At 38.4% G+C, this 16,318-nt stretch overlaps 1 protein-coding gene across 1 annotated transcript in view; it reads left to right on the top strand.

Annotated features, from left to right (window-relative positions):
• FBXL4 (F-box and leucine rich repeat protein 4) overlaps positions 1–16,318 on the top strand; it is a 58,715-nt gene that overhangs the window by 33,832 nt on the left and 8,565 nt on the right. Inside the window, exons 7-8 of the mRNA XM_017818710.1 lie at positions 7,681–7,752; positions 9,718–10,030. Of these exons, the coding sequence (XP_017674199.1) occupies positions 7,681–7,752; positions 9,718–10,030 (385 nt within the window). The remainder of the gene's footprint in view (positions 1–7,680; positions 7,753–9,717; positions 10,031–16,318) is intronic.

Genomic DNA, 16,318 nt, shown 5'->3' with positions numbered 1-16,318 from the left:
TGGCTGTGAATTTGGACATGTGTTTAAATAACATTCTCCATCCTTTTTGTCAGTATGTGATAAAACTGTTCCTGGTTTTGCATTATGCTTTATAAAAAGTACAGAATGAACATTTTAATAAAAGAAATCGTATTTCTTCCATATACACTCCCAAGTACCTGCCCAGGTACAGGATTTCCTTGCTCAGTCTAAGTCATGTGGTAGTCTTTCCTTTTTTTTCGCTTGGCTTTCAATGCTAAAAAAGAAGAGGAAAAAAATTCTTTCAACATCTAAATTTAAAGTATTTGTTGTACTTTTTCCATTTATATGATTACTATGACACTAACAGATAAATTCTAAGAAAACGCTCTCAGAAAATTGACTACTGTAATGGTTTTTGTGTTAGGTACATAGATTTTGAGGACAGTGAAAATGTAATAAAAGTGGTAACGTTTGTCATCTGAGCAATTGTTATTACAGTTTCTTGTTATTTTAGCTGTTTCCTTTGAATAGGTTTTGTTTTTAAAGGTGTTGCCATTGTCTCTGTAATCAAAGCTTCAATTTTTAAGTGTCTGTTTTTAATGTTATGGGCAATGCAGGTGTTCTGCTACTTATTGCACTGCCACTTTGGAAGATGGCTGTGTGATCTGGAGAAGGTTATGTTCTTTGGTCCTAACCCTACTGATTCTTAAGGCCATGTATAATGTTATTTCCTTGACTTATTGAGAGCACGTTTGTGTGTGTAAAATTGTTTTCAAACCTCTGAGTTGAAAATTCTAATGCCTCTGAATTATTCCAACCTCTCTGTTAGAAGAGGGAAAGCCCAGCGACCTTCAGTAACTTTCCAGTAACTAAAAAAAAATGGCCTGCATTGCTATAGTCCTCCCCACAAAATGCAGCTCACTTTTCCAGTACTATAAGTTCACTTTTAAAAGGTTTAATTCTTAAAGATTGTTTGATAATGTGTATGTTTGAAATAATTTGTGACTTCCTCTGAGAAACTAATCTCAACATTTTATAAATGTAATTTCTGTGCACTCAAGACCACTATTATACTTGTGGGGTTTTTGTGCTGGTGGTTTTGGTATCTACTGATGCATAGTGTTTATTCACTGAGAGTGTATTCACAGCATAATTTAAGCGCTTATTGGCATTGATACATTTGAAGAATACAATGAACAATGGAAATATTATTGTATATACAGTAACTGGCAATGCACATCTTTTTGCTTTAAGCATGAATATTATCATGATTTAATGCTTATCATGAAGTATTCAATCCATATAAATAATTCAGCCAAAATTTTATTTTAAAGAAATGGAATCCACAATTACAGTAGGAGAACTTGTCAGTCTCCTTATTGCTGGATGTAAATTGTAACATAAGATTACATATTATAAAGAATCAGAATATCATGCAACATTAAATATATAAAGAAAAAGTTTTTACAGTTTGTATTGCAATTATATTTAAAATACAAAACAAACTAAATTTAAAGCTAATTGCAGTGGGCAAAGGACTTTTTTTTTTTCACATATTTTTAAGCAGATGTTGTATTTATAAATTTTATCTCTGATACCTTTGACCAAAAGCAAATTTGGAACTTGGGCAGCTGTGAGAAAAGACACTGGAAATCTTGGATACCAAAAAGAAGCATAAGAATCTTAGCAGTAAATGTAATAGCTCTTATTTTCTTATGCCATGAGCAGTAACAGAGTTAATGCTGCCATAAAATTGTTCTACAGAGTTTTCAGAAATAACCTGTTACGGGTCATGTTATACTTTTGAGAGCTGTTGTCTGAGGATTTTCAGTTTGGACAAAATTCCTTTGGCTTGGGTATAAATCTTTAGGATTAAGAATTGCGAGCAAATAGTGGGGAAAAAAGGTGAAAGCCTCTAGCTGGAATGTGGATTTTTGGACATAGGTTGAGCTGGTGACAAATAATTGTGCAATAAAGCACCTCAATGATGCTTTCTGATTTCATGTTGGGCTCATAGGATGGAATTCTGTCATTTGAGCTTGTAATGTGAAGAGTGAGGGGAAAGAATGAAGGTGTAAAACAAATTTACAGACATAAGGGAGGACATAATTTGACCAAATGAAGCAAAACCAAAATACAGTAATTGAATTAACTACAGAGACTATTACTTTCATTTAATTAATTCAGTAATTGTCATGTTGCTGTGTCTCAGTCCCTGCTGTATCCCTGGCACTGCCAAGTAGCTGTAGAGAACAAAAAGGTGCCCCTGTACATCCTGAATCCCAGCTTGCAAATTACACTGCACCTGTTTGTGAGGAAGCAAGTGTTCTGACTTTTGAAAGACTACACCTGCACTCAGTAATAAAGTTCATTCGACCTTCATTTCCATATACTCTCATTCTTCTCTTACCTGATGCTGATGTAGTGTTCATATTGAATCTGTTTTTAAACCTGTGTCATGAAGTTTTGGAGGCAAAAGTTTTATCACTGTCCAGTTCTTCATCTCAAAAATAGTTCAATAATCCAAGTGCATTAGGGGGAGATGGGGAGCTTATTTTTAGCAAATACATTCCAATTCTCTCCCTTTTGTTATTATATCTTCTGGGGTGATAGCTGATGGATGCTTGAGGGAGAATAGACTTCCTATTCTAATGCCAGCTTTTACTGTATAGGAAAATGATTTTGCTGCCATATTTATTTTGAGTCTATAAATGAAAATGGTCTGCGTTAGTGTCAGAAGGCATCACTCAAATATGCTTTGATTGTGGTAATAAAGGGCAGGCTAGAGGGTTATCCCCTTCTGCAGACGTCAGCTGAGAAGTCATGAAAGGGATTGGCTCCTACATCTGTTGACAGCTTTTTTCAGTCAGGTTGGAGACACCAGCTGACCTGGAGCAAGGTGATCTGGGATAAACAGTCTCCAGAAGTTCTTTTCCACACTCGGCTCTTCTGTGATTCTGTGACTTCGTGCTGATGGCACTAATTGTGGACTTAACCCATGAGCTTTGTTTTCCTAATGTGTGACCAGGACAACTGCCACACTTTTTCCATCAATAAAATTTGTATAGTAAACTGGTGGTTTTGTAGCTGTGGTATCAGGATAGATACACAGAAGGCTGAGATGCTCTGACATGTATGGTACTATATAGGATACTGTACATTGGGGGGTGTGTAAGGAAACCAGACTTAAAGAAGGGAGGAAGCAGTCTTTAATGAGACCCTAAGATTCTTTTATCTAAGCTTTCACTTCAATGAAAAATTTGAAGAAAAAATTACAGAAGAATAAGAGTCTTGTAAAAGATTTAGGCTCTTGTTTCACTGAAGGGCTGGAAGAATTCCCAGCTTATGTCATACACAGTTCTGAGAAAGGGGAAAAACAGCCTGTTGTTTGTCTCCAGAAAAAAAGTAAGAAATTTAAAAGTAGCTTTTCAGATTTGTCTATAGAAAGAAAGTTTATTAAAAGGTGCAGCCTATTTCTTCCCTAACCCAACCCCAAAGTAAAACTTTGTTGTTTTTCTTAAGCTTTTCCTTTAATCTTTCAGAGTCACACTGTGGTACACTTGTTTTCATGCCTTGTATGATAGTGCAGCCATTACGTGACAGTTATATTATAGTGCATCATTTGTATTTTTCAAACCCTTTTTATTTTTTTTTAATCTCTGAGTACTCGACAATGAAACTGCAGTGAGTAAATAGTCAAATATTCAAAGTGCATCTTTCACAGGTGAGTCACATCTGCCAGACAGAAGGGTTTTCTGTTTGAACAGATACTGAGCTCAGGCTATCTGTTGGATGCTTTCCTTTCGTACTAACATTAGAAATGATTTACACTTCTTGCTGTATCATGAATGTAAAAAATCCTGAAAAAAGCCAAGTAAGCTTCCGTCTCGCCAAATGTATTTCTCTGGCACCAGTATTTGGTTTCTCTGCTGATGGGTTGTCTGTTCAAACCAACAATGCTTTTGCATCATCTAAGTCAAAACATACGTGTGATGGCCAAGATCTTTACAAAGACAGGTAAGATACAGTTTAGTCCAGTATCAGCTATTTAGTTGAACTATACACAACAGGTAACTGTCTTCCAGGCTGGCATGTGTTACAGAGTAGAGGGCTTTGATGTTTGAGCAGTCCTGTCACCTGTCTTGTGTGGAGTAAATTAGGATTTCAAACAGTAATCTCATCTCTTGTCCAAGGCATGATCAACTCTGTCCTTTGTGACACACATTTTTCTGACCTGTTCATAAAGATTGCAGAGAACCTGCAGTCAGTCTTCCCTTTTTCTGAGGTTTAGGACTAACTACGATGCCCTAAAATATTTCTGAAATCTGCTCTGTAATGTTGGGTTTAGCAACACTATTCATATCCTTCTGATCAATTCAACATCAGTCTTCTCTCTGAAAGCAACTTCTGCACTGTATGTTTTCCTCATCTAAAAACGTCTTTCCTGGGAATGGAGGATAGGACAGACGATTTTATTTGCCCCCTTTGAACTCTTCCTGTTGTCTTGCCATCTTACAAAAATTAAGTATTTTAGTAGGTTTTGTTTTGGCTTGGATGGCAAAAGAAATGTAGACCACTGAAGCCATGACTCCACGAAGAAAAAGTAAATCTTAAGTTTGTTTACGGAGTGGTTTTTTGTTTTGTTTTGGTGTATTGTTAATCATCTACTCTTTTCTCAATCTCTATAAAAGGGAGCAGGTGCGAAGCTAAACTTTACTTTTGGTTCAGAGAAAACTCAAAAAATCTCCAAACTATACATGTCTTGGCTGATAGGCTCAAGAATGTTGTTAGATGGATAGTCTTTGATTTGACTGTCTCTGCTTGGCTGAGAAAGTGAAATTAGACTCCAGGTTAAAGCTTGCTGATACAGAATTTAGGTGGCCTCAGCTCCTCTTGTGAAGCACTCTAACATTTGAAGTTTGGCCTGTGCTACAGCTTCAGGATGGGATGATTGCCTTGCTCTTTTCCTTTGCTTGAATAGGAGTGTTATGGCTCATGTTGTATTGCAAGTCAGAGAGATGAATTGTACAGACAGATGGCTTGAAACAGACAGGTTATTACAATGATAGTCCTTCTATATGTAGTGCATATGGATTCTGTGAGCTGCCATTCTCTCCTGCTATTTTCTTGTCTTTTGCCACCTGGATTCTCAGTTGACTGAGGCACAGCTAGGCATGCACAAAGGTTTTTTTCTTCTTACATGACATATGCAAAGCCCACCTCAGTTACAGAAGAACAGGCACTGCATCTGAAAGAAGTCTGGTTTGCTGTGTGTGGGCATGTATGCACCCCAGAAGAGGAATTAATATAGCCAGTATAATTAATGTTGAGTATGTAGTTGTTTACTCTTGGGCTTGACTTGGCATGATTTGTGATGGTATGACATGATATTCTACCAAGCTCCTTTCTATTACCCAGATTTCTAGTGCGTTTTTTAAAGTTTTTTGGGTTTTTTAAATAATAGTTTAAAATAATACTTTAGGTGTTACAGGTTGTGAAAAGACCTTTGAAAATGTGGGCTCAGTGCACGTCAGTACAGGAAGGACTGTCTTAAATAGAGAGGGACGAAAAAGGTACTCTGAGAGATGCATCACATTCCTTTTGAAGTTAACATAAGGAGCTCAGTTATCTATCAAGATAACTATGAATACTAGTCTTCCTATCTATTTTACCCTTTCTGAAGAAGTATGGAATTGATCTCACACCCTACAAGCTGTTCAGAGTGACTGTTCACTTTTGTACTATTTGTGTCAATTAAAGAAAGAGATCGCTGGTTCCTGTCCTTTCAGGCCAGTGTGTAAATTCCAGTCTGGAAACCATTACTAAAAAGCTTGGTGGAATGCAGCAAGGTACTCAGCTTTCCTGTGGAGTCATCTGAATACTTGCAGAAACCCTGTTTAGAACTGTGTGTGCAGTCAGAGACTGCTTTTTTTATCTCCAATATTTAGGGTTTGGAGAGAGGGATTTGGGGATTTTGCTTTTAATTTGTGCACCTGAGTAGGTTCTAAAGCTCGTAGCTTTCACTGAGTTAAATAGTAAAGACTGTGTGTCATTCTCTTTGAGTTAGTCGTTTATTCATGTTTAGTGATCCAAATGAAACATTTGCTTAGTTAGTGTGTAATTTAAAATGAATTGGATATTTACACATTTATGAGCTTTAAGATGTTCTTAATAATGTCTTTAATAGTGACTTTTCAATGCTCTTGTGTTCCATTCCCTAGCTACCTTTTCCTTTAAAAACATGAATGAAAGTTAAGCAAGCAAGCAAGTGAATAGTGACTTTGTAAGACTTCTACCAAGATATATGTGAGGAAGGCTTACTCTTAGCATCTACTTTTAGGCTGCCTTTAGGAAATCAAATCTTGGAAGGCCAAGTTGGAATCGAGATTCCATACCTGTCAAGTGTTGAGTGTTTATAATTGCTCCCCGGAGACACCTAAATTAGATGTCTGAAATGGTATCTGTGAATACCCTGTGTCCCTGTTCTGTGTCCCTGTTCTGTGTCTGCCAGTCTTTCTGTGCAAGGAATCACATGTTACTTCTCAGTGATAGGACAAAGGATGAGTTTGTGCCAAGTTTCATTAGAAAGCAACAAACTGAGGAAACTACATAAAGCATTTAACTGTAAACTTTCTGCAAATAAGTAAATTTATATTTTAAAAACCTATAAATTATATTATCCATGCGCACGAATATTGTTGATGAGTGTTCTTTTTGGAATTACACTTAATAGCAGTAGATTATTTGTCACTTGTGTATTGCTTGGGCTTTTTATCCGCTAGAAACTGTTGTATATCCTGTAGAAATCCACGTACTTTTATTGTTACTGTGTTGTGAAGCTTAACCCTGTTTTCAGCTCATATAGATTACAAAGTCCTAACAAAGTGATGTTTTAAGTATGATGCACAACTATTTGTGATGTGAATCCTAGACTGTTCTTTTTTTGCACTGTGCATGTTTCCAATAAGAAAACAAAATATGACTACAGACAATGCAGGAGGGTCTTTTCTGTATCTTAGAAACAGAAATAAAAATCCATGAAGTTTCACTTGCTGTGGAGGAGACAGGCCACGTACTGTACATTTTATAAGATGCCTCTGATGTTTCAGTCCAGTTTCAGGCTGAGCAGCATGCAGTGCTTTCTGAAAAGAATGACCACATTAAATGGCAGGAACAGGGCTGTAAAATACATGTTACATGTTTCAGTCTCCATGCTAATAGTGACAGGTGCTCCGTGGTTGTCAGCATCCTTGTCAGCACGGAGACTCTTTGACATTAAAGTCACCAACTGATGCTGTGCAGCTCTATTGGCAGTTCCATCAGGCTGCAGCTGATCAGCGAATGTCAGAGCCTCTGCTCTTCTTCTGGTGTGTCGCCAGCTCTCTTGTGTTTTCAGGCTGGCCTTGCCTGTTATTTGATCTTGCCACACTTCTTCTGCAGCTTTGCTATGGGAAATGAGCAGATAGGTCAGTGGTACGTGGGTATCTTCAGGGCAATGCAACCCCCCATCCAAAGTGATTTGCATAAAGGTTTGTAATGATTACCTTTACTTTAAGCCAACCAATGGGTAAAGTACCCAGGGACTCATTAAGTGGCATTTGTTCCCTCTGTAACAGAATTTTGAGCTGTATTTCAGGAAACGCAGTGGCAACCTTTAATGTCTAATTGACCTCTTTGTTTCACTTTCCATATTTCCTTCGGATGTGTTCCCCCTGGCAGCAAACAGCCCTGCTCAGTATTTTGAACTTCTGCTCGGAGCTGCAGCACCTCAGCCTGGGCAGCTGTGTCATGGTGAGTACTAGAGCTTCTTGGGGTGTATGTGTGCATACACTCGCTCGCTTTGGAACTCAGTCTGGGGTTGTTTCACAACAGTGTGTTAAATGCTAGGCTGATATTAGACTCTACTCGCTTGGAAAGTCCAACATAAATGCAGCTTGGTCATATACGTAGGGGTTACATACCAGTTTAGTGGGCCTAAAGCATATCTTGTAGGCTTTTTCATAGTTCTTCAGGCGTTTTTTGACAGTTTTTGGACATTCTTTATATGCATAATTGCTTTTTCTTTCCAAGGCTAATAATCCAAAGTTAATAATAATTACTTACTTTTATTCAGCTCAGATCATCATTCCTAGCAGCTTAATTCTTGTGTCTGACCGTGCAGTAACAACCACAAGAGCAATATCTTTTGGCAAAAGCCATTTGAGTTGTAGACTTGCTGGGCACATTCATTGGTTTGAAGAAAGTGAATACAGGGACAGCAGCAATTCCTGCAGGGCACTCATTTGAGCTGTATTGCATGTGCACATCTGAGCTGTGTGTAGAGGGATTCTGGCTTGCTGCTATCCCTGGTGGTAGCAAATTGCTGATTGGGGCAACTTAGTCGAGCTTCCTCATAGTTCAAGAATCACAGAATAGTTTGGGTTGGAAGGGATCTTAAAGTTCAGCTGTTTCCAACCCCCCTGCCATGGGCAGGGACACCTTCCACTAGACTTGGTTGCTCAAAGTCCCATCCAACCTGACCTTGGACACTTCCAAGGATGGAGTATCCACTACTTCTCTGGGCAACCTGTTCCAGTGCCTCACCACTCTCACAGTAAAGGATTTCTTTGTTACCTGAATCTACGCTCTTTCAGTTTAAAACCATGTGGTAGTTTGGTCTAGGCCTTCCTTGGTGACCAGTTTGAAGCCAAGGAAGTGCCCAGATTTACCCAGTATTCCCTACGATTTTTATGTAAGCCGGGCTATACGAAGAAAGGAGGGAAGGCCTTCGCTCTCTTTCCTTCCGGCGACTTGGAGGTGCAGGTTCCCTGCTGTTGAGTCTGCTGTGTTGGGGAGCGAGGCCTGGTAAGGCCTTGTCAACCTTGGGAGGCGGAGGTTGCCGGCGGTCGTTCCAGCGTGACTCTCCGTTGTCCCAAGGAGAGTAGTAAGATAGGTTTTTTTGCCAATTCTTTTAGTTGCTAGATATTGGGCTACTAATCAGGATATATATATATTTTATTTTGGTTTTCTTCCTTTTCCCTTTCCCCTTCCCTTTCCCTTGTGAAAATATATATATATTTCAATTGTATATAACTGTAATGTAAGTGTAAATATATTTATATGTATTGCTTTAGCTGTCTCTCTCTCGTTTCGGTTTTCTTGGTTGTTTTTTTTCTCCCTCTTCTCCCTGAGGTTTGGGGGGGAGGGACGACTTCTTGTGGTAAGGTTTGGAGACTTGGCAGGGAGCCAGCTTCAAACCATGTCAAACCATTACCCCTTGTCCTGAGTGCATGCCCTTGTAAAAGTCCCTTTGGCTTGCCCAAAGTAATTAATAAGACAGAGATGCAGCAACTGATCAACCTAAATTGGAAAATAAGCATGTTCCTCAGTCTGCAAGTGCTTATGGTTGCAGTACCTGTGGTCATAAAAATAGCTGTAATAATCTTTTACAGGAAAAACAACTCTGAAAAAAGTACTTTTAAAAGAAAATAAACTTTTTGGTGCATTTTGATCTTTAGTTTTAAGTGAATTCAAAAATATTTATGTCTGAAACTAAGTGAATTTAGAAACACTTATGTCTGGAATTTATAGGAAATTAGTTTTATTTTTGTCTTTTGTAAAAGTAGACCTCATTGTACTCTACAGTGAACAATTTTCAGAGCTCTTTAGAAATTACATGCTTAAGACAAATCTGTAGGTGTTAGGAAGCAAATCTTGAAACATGCATATATGTCTGGAAAGATGGTACACATGACAAAGTGTTTGCTTTCCTTGCAGATTGAAGATTATGACCTTATAGCAAGCATGATGGGAGCAAAATGCAAAAAGCTTCGTAGTCTGGATTTGTGGAGATGTAAAAACATAACTGAAAGTGGAATCGCAGAATTGGCTTCAGGCTGCCAGCTTTTGGAAGAACTTGATCTTGGTTGGTGCCCTACGTTACAGAGCAGCACAGGCTGCTTCACGAACCTTGCACGTAAACTCCCAAACTTGCAAAAGCTCTTCCTTACGGCCAACAGGTCTGTGTGTGACACAGACATCGAGGAGCTTGCTGCTAACTGTACACATTTACGGCAGCTGGATATATTGGGTAAGAAAATACGGGAATATTGGTATTTATTTGGCTGTGTCTCAAAAACCTTGTGGTTAAAAAGGAGACCTTAAAATAATTGTTTCTTAAAATTATGGTTTGGCATATGAAAAGAAAAGAGGAAGTTTTCCTCACTGCAGTAGGTTTCTGACTCAGAATCCAGTGGGTTTATACCAGCTATGTACTTTGACTGCTTAGTATGAATTGCTTAAACTGAGATTTAAGTGCAGGATTTTTTCCAATAACTTTTAGTTTGATGACCATAGCTTTGTTTAACTGAAATCGTTCTCTTTGACTGTTAGAAGAACCAATTTCTTATCCTTTTTCTGCTTTTATTTATAATTTTCTTTCTATGACAAAGTATATTTATAGTATGAGTCTGTGATCAATAAACAGATTTTGCTTTTGTGCAGTACAGATACACTATGCAATACTGACTTTCTTTGTTGCTTTTATCAGGAAGGGAATTTGAGTTATTAAAGATGAAAAGGTACTTACCAGCAAAACTTTACACGGACTTTCTAGAAAGGTGGGAAGGAAGTGGTGAGGGGCAAAAAGTATAGCAAATCTGAAATTTTTAATCCTCTGCAGCTTCCACAGTTAAAAATATTTTTAGAAATCTCAAGTAAATATACGTTGGATTCTTGAGTAAGGACTTTGAGAAGTGTAGTTTTGTGGGGTACTGAATTTATTCTTTATATGGTGGAATATAAGATTTTGTCTTTGTAATAATGTAGGACAGCAGGGTAGTTTGTGGCATCAATGTGAGAGTAATTTCTTTATGCTTTGACAGCCTATTTTCACTGGGTTAGTTGTAAAAAGAAAACTTAAATGAAAGGGAAAAAACCCTAGCTGCATTGTATATTTTTAATATTTAATAATTTTAATGAAAATATTACATTTAGGTTGAGAGAGACACTGCAAAAAGCTGAGAGCCCTCAACTCAAATAATGTTCCAAGCAAGTTGAAAGCTATCAGCATTTATCATTATAAAATATTTAACATACGGCTTCAGATTGTCACTCCAGTACAGGTAGTACACTCTTCTATTGTGAAATAGAGGTTATTCATCTTTGACTGACAAAATGGTCTTCTGACCAGTATGGGAAAGGAGGATGAACAGATTAAAAACTTAACTTCACATAGTACAAATTGTGGAGACCTGATGTATATGTCCACAGGAGGTGCTGTGTTTTGTGTATCTTTAAGAGAATCTGTTTTGTAGCTAGATTACCAAGGGCACATTTCCCTATTCAGACATACAAAATTTCCTAATGGCATAGTGAATTAAGTCTTTCATAAACATGTATGTGCTCCTGACCACCAACTTCCATGTATTTCTGTTGCAATGGCATTGTGTCTGCCCATGAAGTGGTCAGACCTCTTCACTGCATCTGGGGCTCCCCAATGAAGAGTTTGGCTGTGTTAAGCCTGTGGATAGTCTGCCAGTTCTGTTGTCTCTCTGCCAGCAGTGAAGGCTTGTTGCCACACTTCTTTAGCATTTGAATTCACGTTTTAATTGTTTAACGTCTTATTGATGTTTGGGGGGGGTGTTGAAAAATGATATGTGAATGGGGAAAAGGAGCTTGTTCTGTTGCCCAGGTGCATACCAATGTTCCTGAGTCAAGTGGATTTGTAATCAAACTTTCTCAGTGAGGTTGCATGTTGGGTTCAGATAAATGCTCTGTAGGGGATATGCAGTTGAATTATCTGCAAGATGTTACCAAAAACCGTAGTATTCACCTACCAGACCTCACTTTCTTCCTACAGAGAAATACTTAGTAGAGTGAAAAGAAGGTTGTCTTCTGCTGTAAACCGGTCAGTACAAGGTGATACGATATATGTGAAGGATGTGAAGGACTTACCCCACTTTTTTGGCAACAGCAAGAAAACTGTGTTAATTTCTTTGTCTGAATATAGTAAGCACTACAATCTATGGTTAAAAGAAAGAGCTGTCAAGTGGAACAATGTTGGGTCATCTGGAGGTAGAGTTGCCAGGTAACTCATGTAAGTGCAGAAGTCTCTGTTGTCTGAACTAAAGAGCTAGTCTCTTACTGTGCAGGAGTACTAAGAAAGTCATAAATCTCTGTATGTGCTCTAACTTTTGGCATCTGATGTAGGGCCATCCTGTTACTTTAAGCTGCATAAATGTGTAATATGTTTTTGTCCTTTAGAAGAAGTGTGACAACAGGTCTGAAGCTGTTAGAGGCTGGAGGTCAACACTCAGCTTTGCAAGAGTAACCTTGAACAGTGGGTCTTCCCTGTGATGTGAACGAATGAAAGATGTTCTCATTATATCCTTTGTCATCTTCCAAGTACAGAAATGTCTGGCTTGTACATGCATTGTGGAGGGTGTAGAAGTATTGTGTCTAGGTTAGCACTGTGTGCTGTAAGGCAACTTCTTTTGCTTCAACAAAGCTGCATAAAAGCAAGATTTTTTTTTGCTGTATATAGGCACTTACCTAAGTAGAGGTCAGAATGTCTTACTCTGCGCTGTAGTCACCAGCGTTGAATATACTATACTAGTGTCTCTGCAGTTGCTAGAACTTATAAACTGGCTAGGGAAAACTTCTTGTTTCAGTTATAGATTATTTATCATCACAATAGCTTAAGAGCTGGAGGAGTCTAAGCCTCTGAAAGAAATCTTGTTGAGCTGTAAGTGATGCAAAACGCATGTTATTATAGCTTGGATGCTGTTTTAAGGTGATAGGTCCTGCAGCTTGCTACCCATCTGTCCTTTACCATAATTGTTTGGCAATTTCCTTGTTACAGAGTCAGAGGACTCTGTAGAAGGTGAAAACTGCTGTTTTTCAAGAGCTCCATAAACTTATGGCTCTTGTAAAGCATTGTTGGATTGTGGTGGTGCATCCCCTGCCCTCCCCCAAGGCTGCATTATGATTTGAGACACCTTAAAACACTCATTTCACAACATGGATGTCTGGCTATGTTTGTGCTGTGTAAAACATACTTCATAAAGTAAACTGTTTAAAAAAACACATCATGGATTGGGTCCGTATCTGCTGTATTACAAGTTTGGAAGAGGAAGTGTGATGTAAGTGTGTCACTCAGTACATGAGGATGTGCTTCTCTTGAAGTTTTAGTTCTGAGCTTTCTTTCACCTGTTGTTACAAACTGAGCTGCCTGCTTATAAGTATCATTTCCCTGTTGGCCCACATCTTTTCCACTGACTGACATGGCATATTTCCACCTTGTGGTAGGATGATCCAGCTGTGATCATCTGGCAGTCTTGTAGTGATGCAGTACATCAGCTGGTGCTGTCAAAAGTTAAGTGGACACATCCAGACCTGTAGTTAAAAACTAGTCTTCAAACTGTGATATAGTGTTGAGAATGTGACGAATCAACCTGAACTGACAGTGCTGAAAGCTTTTCTTGCACATAGCATCAGCTGTTTATTTCTGTTTCTGTGGAGTTCCCAGCTGCTGTCAAGGGTGAAGAGTAAGTCATATTAATCTCGCTCCCCAAAAGTTCCAACTGCTTCTGTCCTGCACCAAAAAGGTAATGAAAAATAGACACCCTTGTTACCGCAAAAATTCATGTATTCCTATCTACATGCCGACACCTCCCACACCTTCCTGAGCAACAGAAAACCCAACTGCCCCCTTGCCAGCTGTCAAAGTTTTCAGCTTTATCTTGAGAACATCAACACGTAGTTAGTCAATTCAAACATGAAAATGTGTAGCATGTTAAAATTTTGAATTTGAGTTGTGTGGAATAGATTGGAAAAAATGTAAAGACTAAAACGCTAGTCTGGTTGGTCTGGGGGAGGAAGGAAGAAAAGTAAGAACGTTTGAGGGAAGAGTGCTAGCTATTTTCAAGGTCTCTACTCTTAAATATTATGTGGTGTGTAGTAGTATCCCTTGCCCTAGAAACTGGGGCTCTGGCAGTTTTTATAGTGCACAACTCTCCTGAACAGCTCTAGAATTTGAAGACTCGGATATATGGTACATATAAATTAAATTGTTTAGAAGTGCCTTTTACAAAAGTGATGCCAGAAAATTTTTTTCTGAGAATTAACTGAACAGCAGAAGTAAATAGCAGATTTTAATATATTGGTTATGTTTGTATTCTGAGAAATGGCTGATTAGTCCATGCAGGAGAAGTAATAGTAAATAACAAAGGTCCAAAAGTCTCCAAACTCTAGAAGAAATGCACTACATGGGCAACTAGCAGGATACATTGTTAGTCTTTCAAAAGCAAGGGAAAATGTGCTATATTAAAATTCTGAAATGCTTTTGAATGGGCTTTTAAGATACATGCATGACTAACTGTACGTTGTATAAATAAAAGTAAGATTACAGATGATTACTTATCCTGAGGTGTGAATAACCAAGCCCCATGGATTGCTTTTAGATAAAGGTATTTCCTAACATAAAATTTTGAGAAGGAAAAAAAAACCGAACAGGTACAGTAAAACATGCAATTTAGGATGACCTACTTAGTTGCAAATCTATCAGAAATCTTAGTCTTAGATGAAATGGTAGGAGAACTGTCGAAGTTCAGGTAGGAAGGAATGAAGAACATCCTACACAAAAAATTCTATGGCTAGGCATCTAGATCTAGCATTTTGTAGAAACACACGTTTGGATCTTGAAACATAAAAGCTGTGATGCATAAATGAGACTGGTTTTAGATGAAGGTGCTGATGTAGTAGCAATTTTAAGGCTTGGTGGGAAAAAGATAAGTAGCATAATGTGTTGTTCCTAGAGTCACATTTGGAATGGTAGAGCAGGTCCTTATGGTATAACAGTGATACTGTGGTAAAGTTTATGATCAAGTGAAGTGAATAAATAAAACATATTACAGAATTTCTGGGTAAAGCCATAGGAGCTGTTTCATCAACCACCAGACAGTTGTGATGACAGGGATCATATGATAAGGGAGTTAAAAATCACAATGATAATGGCAACCTTTGTCTGTGTAGATGAGGTAAAATTTGGGGCACAATAGCAAAGACTGTCTTTGGGTGATGTTCAATAATGTCTCAAAGCAACCAATCTGAGCCTGACACAGAATAACTGAAGAGCACATTTAGATACTTCCTTGCTTATGCAGAAGAGTACTGGAGACTACTGAAACCATTTGACGTCTTTCTGGAAAAGAATCCTGTTCAGAGGAAATAGGAAGATGAACTCTAGAAAGCGAAACAAAATCTGAGATAAGGCAGTATAAAATATTATGGAACCATTGGCTAAAGGTGAATGTTAAAACTGTATTTCAGCCATGGTAGAAGTTTACAGGTGAATTACTGAGGTTGGTAGATAGTCTGGATGTGAAGGATTGCTCAGATACAAGGCTACTGGAGGAGAACTGTTGTCTGTCTGTTAGTGTTCATGGCGGGGGGGGTGGTCAAGAAAGCTGCTACGTCAGTGCCATTCTTTCCAAGAGATTAGCCTGGAAAGCTGCCTTAAATTGGAATGCCAATATAGAAAGCTTTTGAACAAATCAATACATTGAACAATAATAAATTGTTAGGACTAAATGGTATTTATGCAGGAGTCTAAATGAGCTCAAATACAGGGCTGTGGAAATCTTATTTCTGGTGTGTGATCTGTCACTTAAATCAGCCTCAGTGCTAGAGTAATGCAGGGTTACAAATATGGCCCAACTTTCTGCAAAGGGTGCAGTTTAGGAGCTACAAAACAGTGGTATTATCTTTTGCTCTGTGTAAAGCAGTTGCAACCATAAGAAAGTCAGTCAGTAGACATGAGAAGGCCATTACCATATTTTGAAGCAGAGCTGCATCCCTGCAAGGATAGTTCTGCCTCTCCAGTCTCTCAGAATTCCTTGGAGTTCTTGGTGAACCTGAGCACTGCTCCAGTCCATAGAGTATTGAATTTTCAAAAGCTTTAGCCAAGGTTGTGCTGCTTTTTTAACTTAGCTGTCTTCTTCTGGATTATGAGTGTTTCAGAGACAGCAGAGGACAAGAAGGTATCGTCTCTTTTCGCAGTGAAGTTATATCACTACTGTGGTCACCAAGGGTCTGCACTGATCTGCTTATAAGTAAACCAGGCAAAGGGGTGAATAATGCCAGAGGGCAACACACAGGTATTCAGGGTAGAAAAAGCTTAAACTGAAGAACTTAACACTGAAAAAATGGCGGAATGATCTTGTGATTCTTATTAAACAGGTGATAAAACAGGAGAAAAACCATTCAATCAAGTGCGAAGTGGTTGCGTGAGGCAAAATAGTATTAAACTGAGCATATGGGGGACGGGGCTTATATTAGCTACTGTTTTGTTGGAAACACATCCTATGGATAACATCAG

The sequence above is a fragment of the Lepidothrix coronata genome, unplaced genomic scaffold (genome assembly GCF_001604755.1).
Source record: "Lepidothrix coronata isolate B3197 unplaced genomic scaffold, Lepidothrix_coronata-1.0 Scaffold70, whole genome shotgun sequence".
NCBI lineage: Eukaryota > Metazoa > Chordata > Aves > Passeriformes > Pipridae > Lepidothrix > Lepidothrix coronata.
Note: the sequence above shows the minus strand (reverse complement) of the source record. Positions and strands in the feature narration are given on the sequence as shown.